The following is an 8,439-nucleotide window of genomic DNA, read 5'->3' on the forward strand; positions in this document are numbered from 1 at the left end:
ACCAGGTTAAATAAAAGGTCCCTTTCTTTTTCTTCCAGATTCACCATTTCGTCTTTTTTAGGTGTTCAGTCTATGACCTCAAAAAAGCTGATTTTATCATTTTACTTTCTGCCATGGAATGATGTTACTTCTTAAGTGACGTAGGCTATTCAAGGTTTCCAGTCTTTTATTTCAAACAAGAAACCAAATCACTTGATGAATTAAGGGTTCTCCCAGGACACTCTAGAATATAGCAGACCTTTTATACCATGGTCTGATTGAATACTCGATTCTGATTGGCTGGATGGTGTGCATTAAAACCGTTTAATGCACGGACAGTTCCAGTCAGTTTGATCAACATTTGAAATGAACTGACAAAAAGAACTGTCATTTTCACCTGTCTGATCAAAAATTGCACCGTTAACATCAATAACAGCTTTAATTTGGCAAATGACCATGGGATAAATGGGATAATCCACAGCTAACCTTGCATTAAAGGATTTTAATGCACTTTGTGTCAGGTGTTTCTTGGCCTCCACGCCGTGGATTATCCCTTACTTAAAACATATCTTTAGCATATCCAGATCATCTTTTACCCACTGTAAATAATCCACGCTTTTATTTTGTTTTGAATTCTATTTTATTCTATTTACAAGGATTGAAAGATTAAGTTAAATATAGTCTCATAGCACTTTTACCTATAGTCACAGAATAACAACTTTCTAGTTATACATTTATGTAGAGGCTGCAGATATAAAAACTTGAAAAATAAATTCACCTGTTTGCATATCTATTCTGTTCATTTTGTTATTTTTGCTTAAGTAGGCCTATATTTTGTGTGTAATTGTGTTGGCAACAAAGTGAAAATGTTTCTCTGCAGATTGATTTTAGCGTTCTTCAAGAAAAACATCCTTGTGCATGTAATATTCTTCATAATAGCTCTCTAAACCCATTTCCTATTTATTTTTAAGCATGCCCCACTTATTGTGCAAGCGCTCATACAGAATACTCTACATAGAAGTGCTTTACTGCTCTCTGGAGGCCACAACATGACAATACATCCCATAATGTTTTAGAACGCATATCTAATGTGGCTTTAGTTTGTTCACAATAGCTCATCACGTTGAATCTGTTCAGCTCAGGCTTTTGCTAAAATATAATGTTAGCATTTACTTCAATAGATTCTGTTTACGGCCATTATAGAAAATATAACAAATTAATAGGATAAAAGAACAATATTGAATTAGTAACATAAATAACTGGGACAGTTCATGTCTTGTTTATGTGTAGTCGCAGTCTTTTCGAATGTCTTTAAATGTAATAAAATAAAATAAATGAATAAAAATGGAAATGTTTACATATCCAATTTCGAAACAGAGCCACGTAGTGAGGTGTCGCTTCCTTCATATAAATGTTTATTGAATACACCTTCAGTGAAATACATCATCACAATGAATTAATGTTCTCCTATCATTAAAACATATTTAAAAAAATTTTTTTTAATACGGACACGTAATTTTCCCTTATGTTTTCCCTCCAAAGCAGTAGGGGGCGCTAATAGGGGTTTTGATGTCATACGCAGTGGGTCTTCTCAGCGGCAGCGCCGCATGGTCACGTGACACAACAGTACTACTTTTTGAAACCGTAACGAAGACATAAAGAACTTGTATAATATGAAGAAATATAAAACAACCTCATTATAAACATTTGTGGATTTCGATTCGTCGATTCGATTCGCAATAAAAGGCAAATTATGAATTTCCGTAATCTAAGAATTGTTAATCCAGCGCTATCCAGCAAATCATACATACATGAATGAATATTTCACACCACTTGAAGGCTCGATCATCGTTGTAATCAAGCATCAAGATGGCGAGCCCTCTTCTGGAGTATGAGACGGAGATGATTCTGAGTCTGTTCAGCACGGACGGGCTCATGATCACAGCTGAGGGTCTCGGGATTGACAGATTACTGCTACACTTTATGAAACTGTATTCAGAGGAGGGCAGTCTGGTTCTGCTTCTGAACACAACTACCCCTGAACAGGTGGGACAGACAGTTTTACCATGCTATTGCATTGGATCACATCTACAATAATAGTGGGGTTGTTGACATGTCAAGCAGTGACAGTAATGTGATATGCTGTACTTGCCCTCACGAATTTACTATAGTAAACATAGTTATCTGTAGTAAAACCACAAATCTACCAGGTTTCACTTTAGTCAACATATATATATATTTTAAATTCGTCGGAAAACCCGAGCAACCACAAGTTTACCATGGTTTAATTACAGTAAAACCTAGTTTACCTATTATATTTAGGTCTAATCTTTAAACTGTAAAAACACGTTATAGTTTAGTTATTAAAAGGCTAAAAATATAATTATGTAAAAGAAAATAGCAAATGGTATAAGTATTAAATGGTAACCAATAACACATTTTACATATATATGTAAGTGTTTGTGTTTTTAATAAAAAATTCTAGCATTAAAATAAAAATAAGTAATATAATATTTGAATATGAAAATATTAATGAAAATTAAAATAGTGAGTAAGTATAGTGACCCATCGCTGTTAAAAATGGAAAACCTTTGATAAAGAGATGGCTGTACTGTTGTTGTGCTGGTTTGTGTCTTTTTATGAATTATATGAACACTTTTTGACTGTATAATTCCTAAATAGAAGTTACTTAATGTGCAGGATAAGGTGAATGTGTCTGTCTGTATTTCACAGGAGTATTTCACAGAAAAGTTGCGATCTGAAGGGGTGAGCCATCTTCCCCAGACTGTAACCAGCGATGTCCAGAGCAGTGAAAGATATAATGTGTACACCAGAGGAGGCGTTCTGTTTGTTACAAGCCGTATCCTGGTGGTGGACTTCCTTACAGACAGAATTCCTGCTAATCTTATAACAGGTCAGCGGGAAGTCCAAAATAAAGCTGTGTCCATTACACTCAAGTAACACAGTTAATTTAGTAAATTGTGCTGGTGTTTACTTACACAGGAATCCTGGTGTACCGAGCCCATAAGATCATCGAATCATGTCAGGAGGCTTTCATTTTGAGACTCTATCGGCAAAAAAACAAGACAGGATTCATCAAGGCCTTTACAGATAAGGCGACATCCTTCTCTTCTGGTTTCTGTCAGGTTGAGCGGGTGATGAGAAATCTGTTTGTGAAGAAACTCTTTCTCTGGCCAAGGTATGAACAATTTTCAGCAACAATCTACTTCACATATACTTGTTTAGGCATTATTCATAATGTGTTGTTGTCTGCTAGATTTCAAGCATCAGTCAACACAACACTGGACAAACACAAGCCGGATGTGGTGGAGTTGCATGTGTCTATGACTCCAGCGATGAGAGCTATCCAGAGCTCTATTCTGGACATCATGAACGCCTGCCTGAAGGAGTTAAAGCGCTATAATCCCACTCTGGAAGCAGAAGATCTCTCGCTGGAGAATGCCCTGGGCACTTCTTTTGAGAAAGTGAGACAACCCCATATTCTTATGCTGTTGATCGTAATGAACTGAACATTTTATATTGGAATAATAGTTTAATGATTGCTTTTTAACGCACAATTAATATGTACGTTGTATTTAATGAATACAAAATAATATGTGTTTTTAGCACTACACATATAGGGCCGGTTTCCTGTACAGGGATTAAGAATAGTCCTAGACTACAATAAATGTTAAGAGTTGTCTAAACTGAAAACAGCTTGCACTGACATATCTTAAAATACATCAGTGCCATTGTTTTGTCTCAAAATGTATGCAAGTGATATTTTTTTGTAAGGCATGTTTGTAAAAACTACTTAAATGTCCTGATTTAACTAAGGCCTAGTCCTGATTTAACCTAATCCATGTCCAGGAAACGGCCCTATAGTGTTTGGCAAGTCAAGTCTTGTTTATTTATAGAGCACATAAAACAGACATGAACACATAGATAAAAATAAAACAAAACAGACCAAAATAAAACAACAGCAATAAAAACACATTCAAGATAAGTAAAGGAATTACAGAAGTTAATGGTGTGAGTTTTTGTTTTTCTGTATTTAGATAGTACGCCATTACCTCAACCCATTGTGGCATCAGCTGGGCTCCAGGACCAAATCTCTAGTTCAGGACTTGAAGATTTTAAGAACCCTTCTTCTCTACCTCACTCAGTACGATTGCGTCACATTTCTCAATCTGTTGGAGTCTTTGAGAACCAGCCAGAAAAGCTTTGGTAGTAATTCAGGTACAGTCATCTGTCCTTTTGCTCTTATTGTACTTTATTACAAATACAATACAATTGTTGTCACGTTTTTCTGTTCACAATCAGGCTGGTTGTTCCTGGACTCTAGCATGTCAATGTTTGTAAATGCTCGCAGTCGGGTGTATCGCATTCAAGAGGCAAAGAAGAAAATGAAAGTTGGAGGGATTGAGCAAAAGCAAAGTGCCACAGGTACAATACATTTGACTTGTACAAAGGGATAGCTCACCCAAGAATGAAAATTCTGTCATCATTTAGTCACCCTCTTGTCATTTCAAACCTGTATTACCTTCTTTCTTCTGCAGAACACAAAAGAAGATATTTTGAAGGAAGTTGGTAACCGAACAGCGCTGGCACCCATTCACTTGCACTGGTTGTGGCTTGTGGGTCCATACAATAGAAGTGAATGGGTGCCGGCGCTGTTTGGTTACCCACATTCTTCTTTTAAAATATCTTAGTTCTGCAGAAGAAAGAAAGTCAAGTTCAAGAGGGTGAGTAAATGATGACAGAAATTTCATTTTTGGGTGAACAATCCCAAAAAAATGATAAAAAATTGCACAAATTAGCAATTGAATTAAAAAATGTTTACACACAAAATAAATACTATCTTGCATTTTTGGCGACAATCGCATATCCTCAATTTGTTTTGCATATGCGTTATGCATACTATATATTGTGTATTTTTTGTGTATTTCACTAGGCCCTTCAAAAAGAGAGCTTGTACTTGAGAAAAATCCCAAGTGGGAAGCTTTAACGGAGGTGCTACAGGAGATTGAGAAGGAGAACAACTGCTCTGAGCGTGAACCAGGTAAAATAATTTTACAAACTGCACTTTTCACTCCTTGCATTCACATGAATAGTAAATTGAGTACGTTGTCTGCACACCAGGCCGTGTGCTGATATGCGCCAGTGATGACAGAACCTGTGCTCAGCTGAAGGAATATATCCACAAAGGTGCAGACCACCTACTGAATCGCCTTTATGCCCGCACAATTGGAAAAGATGATCCCCAGCCTGCTCTGCTGATAAATGAGAAAGGTTGGCCCAGAAGAGCCTCCGGTAAGATGAGCAAAGGAAAGAATGGGCGGCAAAAAATAGCCAAAGCCAACTCAAAGAAACCTACAAAGATTGAGAAACAAGACGGAGCTGAGAAGGACCTGACTGGAAACAGTGAAGATGAAGAAGGACTGGTTGAAGAAGAGGAAGAAGAAGAGGTTCTACTAGATCTTTCTTCAGATGACTACTACGGGATTCTTAAAGAGCCACTGACAGTCATTCACCCATTGAAAGGATGCAATGACCCCTACAGTCTGACGCGGGTGTTGCATGAGGTTGACCCCATGTTTGTGGTTTTGTATGATGCTGAACTCAGTTTTGTGCGACAGCTGGAAATTTTTAAAGCCAGCAGACCAGGAAAACCTCTCCGGTGTGTATATTGATATGGACAAAATACAAGACGTAAGATGTAAATGTATAATATGAAATATATGATAACTTTTTCATTTTTATATTCTTTTGTAGGGTGTATTTTCTTATTTATGGAGGCTCAACAGAAGAGCAGAGGTACCTTACAGTCCTCAGCAAAGAAAAACAAGCATTTGAGCACCTCATAAGGTTGGATCCACACCTCAGTCCAAGGAATTGAAGATTCAGTGACATAAATATTTCTATGCTGTCATTATATGAAAGCTATTTATTCTCTTTAATATAGGGAAAAAGCCAGCATGGTTGTGCCGGAAGAGAGAGAAGGTAGGGAGGACACCAACCTAGATCTCGCCCGCAGTCAGGAGCCCGCCACTGCTGCCACTGACACCCGCAAAGCAGGTAACTATTTTATTCTGTTACTTTTTGGTACATTACTTCTATGAATTTCACACATATTAAAGTGTAATTTTTTCCTTAATTTTTCCTTAAATTTTAATTCAGGGGGTCGTGAAGAGGTTAAAGAGCCTCATCAAATCATAGTCGACATGAGGGAGTTCCGCAGTGAGCTTCCATCCCTTCTGCATCGACGGGGTCTGGACATCGAACCCGTGACTCTAGAAGTCGGCGACTACATTTTGACATCGGATATCTGCGTGGAGCGCAAAAGCGTCAGCGATCTCATTGGTTCGCTGCAAAGCGGGCGTCTTTACACACAGTGCCTCTCCATGAACCGATTCTATCGTCGGCCCGTGCTGCTTATCGAGTTTGACCCAGCTAAACCTTTTTCCCTGGTGGCCCGGAGCGACCTGCGTCAGGAGATCTCCGCCAATGACGTCACGTCCAAATTGACCCTTCTCACCCTCCATTTCCCTCGTCTGAGACTGCTCTGGTGCCCGTCGCCCCACGTTACAGCAGAGCTGTTCCAGGAGCTCAAACATGGCCGCCAGGAACCTGACGCTGCTGCGGCTCAGGCCGTCACGGTGGAGTCGGATACTGTGATAGAGTCTGCAGATCTGTACAACCCCGGGCCGCACGACTTCTTGCTCCGAATGCCTGGAGTCAATGTGAAAAACTTTAAAAGCCTTCTAAAACAAGCTTCCTGTCTGGCTGATCTTGTGACATTTAGTCAGGAAAAGCTAAGTGAGATATTGGGCAGTATCAGCAATGCAAGACAGCTTAATGAATTTATTCACAATCCAATGAATATAGTGCCTGTTCAGAAAAACAAGTAGGTGTTTTAAAGAAGCATTTGAATTTGTGAAGTAATCTCAGGTTTGTTTCAGCTTTGTGCCAACAAGAATGTCTGGCTTTGAATTGTATTTATTATAAAATTCTTGTATCATGTGCTTTGAATGAATTGCTATTGTATATTTTAATAGCATTTAAGCTGTCGTTGTGTATTGAAGATAACAAAATGCCTCATTTTGTCTTTGAGCATTTTACACGTTTTTTTGTAAGATGTTAAAATGATAGTGATTGAAATGAATTATTTCTGTATGTTGTGTGACTTTAAATAAAATGTTATTGTTATTGGTGCAGTCTTGAAAGCACAATGTAAAAGTCCCTTTAATTTGCACCTAGTAAAAATGTAGTAAGTTTTTATATTTATCAATTTTTGGGTCTATTTATTATCATTTGTATAACCATGGTTTTATTGCAAGAACCATGGTTGAACTGTGGATACTGTAGCAAAATCATGGTTAATTTGTATTTATAAAAGTAATGCTGCATTCCAGACACCTCGGATTTAGCATATTTCCCACCTCAACCCAGAAATAATTTCTGGAACAACGCATTAATAAATGCTTTTAACATTTAAATGTTACTAAATCATTATTAAAAGTAACGTTTTAATGTTACTAAATGCTTTTAATGCTACTAATTATACGCATCTTGAGCGTTTGCTGCTGAAAAGCTCATTTTTTTAGTTTCATCTGACAAAGAAACCATCCTGTTTGTAATTCCAGTAGTGTCTGTTACTTTTCAAATGATCTATGGTCTGACAAAACAAAAAAAAAAGAGATTTTTAGCAGCAAACACTCAATATGGGTTTGGTACACAGGGATAAAAAGTACCCCATGTGTAAAATTATATACATTGCTGTATCTTTAATTAATATTTTGGGTCTAATTCTCTTCTGGAGATCCTGGATATATTGTTCAGATAGATGGCATCGTGGATAGCAAATATCAACAGATAAAAAATCAAAACCTGACTGCCCCTACAAGGAGTCACGTAATAGGCCAAGTTTGCATCTTCCAACAGGACAATGATCTAAAAACAAACATCAAAACAAAATGGGTCACTGAGCACAAGACAAAGCTTCTGCCATGGCCATCCCAGACAGTTCCTTGACATGAACCCTATAGAAAATGAGTGGGGAGAACAGAAAAGGAGAAGCACTAACATGCAGCTGGAAATCTGAAGGGTCTGGAGTGATTCTGGATGAAGGAATTGTCTCTGATCTCTAAACTCTTTAGGCATTATAGGTGAAGACTCAGAGCTGTTACCTTGGCAAAAAGATGGTTGCAAAAAGTACTGAATAAAAGGGTATGGTTAATAATGAGCAATGTGTATTAGAGAAAAACATTTATTTCATAATGAGATTCCCCTCCCCCTTTAAAAATATTATTCTCTAATGAAAGGTTAGATTTTTGTGATTTTTTAAATAAAAGATCCAAATACATATTTCTTTTTACACCCTTCTTGCTACAAAACATGCCCTTAACAGTGGCGCCCTCTGTTGGCGAGTCTGCTCTCACCTCCGTTTGCGTCACTAGG

At 37.6% G+C, this 8,439-nt stretch overlaps 1 protein-coding gene across 1 annotated transcript; it reads left to right on the forward strand.

Moving 5' to 3' along the window:
* The first annotated feature begins 1,542 nt into the window (after window positions 1–1,542).
* On the forward strand, window positions 1,543–7,205 carry ercc4 (excision repair cross-complementation group 4). Its single transcript, XM_057358418.1, has 11 exons — window positions 1,543–2,025; window positions 2,713–2,893; window positions 2,983–3,178; window positions 3,257–3,464; window positions 4,038–4,218; window positions 4,303–4,425; window positions 4,934–5,041; window positions 5,122–5,659; window positions 5,755–5,847; window positions 5,945–6,057; window positions 6,160–7,205. Exons 1-11 carry the CDS (start codon window positions 1,849–1,851, stop codon window positions 6,888–6,890), a joined length of 2,649 nt encoding a protein of 882 aa, XP_057214401.1. The 5' UTR covers window positions 1,543–1,848; the 3' UTR covers window positions 6,891–7,205.
* The last annotated feature ends 1,234 nt before the right edge of the window (window positions 7,206–8,439 follow it).

This window comes from Triplophysa rosa, linkage group LG18, assembly GCF_024868665.1.
Source record: "Triplophysa rosa linkage group LG18, Trosa_1v2, whole genome shotgun sequence".
Taxonomy (NCBI): domain Eukaryota; kingdom Metazoa; phylum Chordata; class Actinopteri; order Cypriniformes; family Nemacheilidae; genus Triplophysa; species Triplophysa rosa.

Coding starts and splice junctions, on each gene's coding strand:
- ercc4 (XM_057358418.1), top strand. CDS start 1,849: ATGGCGAGCCCTCTTCTGGAGTATGAGACGGAGATGATTCTGAGTCTG. Junction 2,894..2,982: donor TCCTGCTAATCTTATAACAG/GTCAGCGGGAAG, acceptor TTACTTACACAG/GAATCCTGGTGTACCGAGCC. Junction 5,660..5,754: donor AGACCAGGAAAACCTCTCCG/GTGTGTATATTG, acceptor ATTCTTTTGTAG/GGTGTATTTTCTTATTTATG.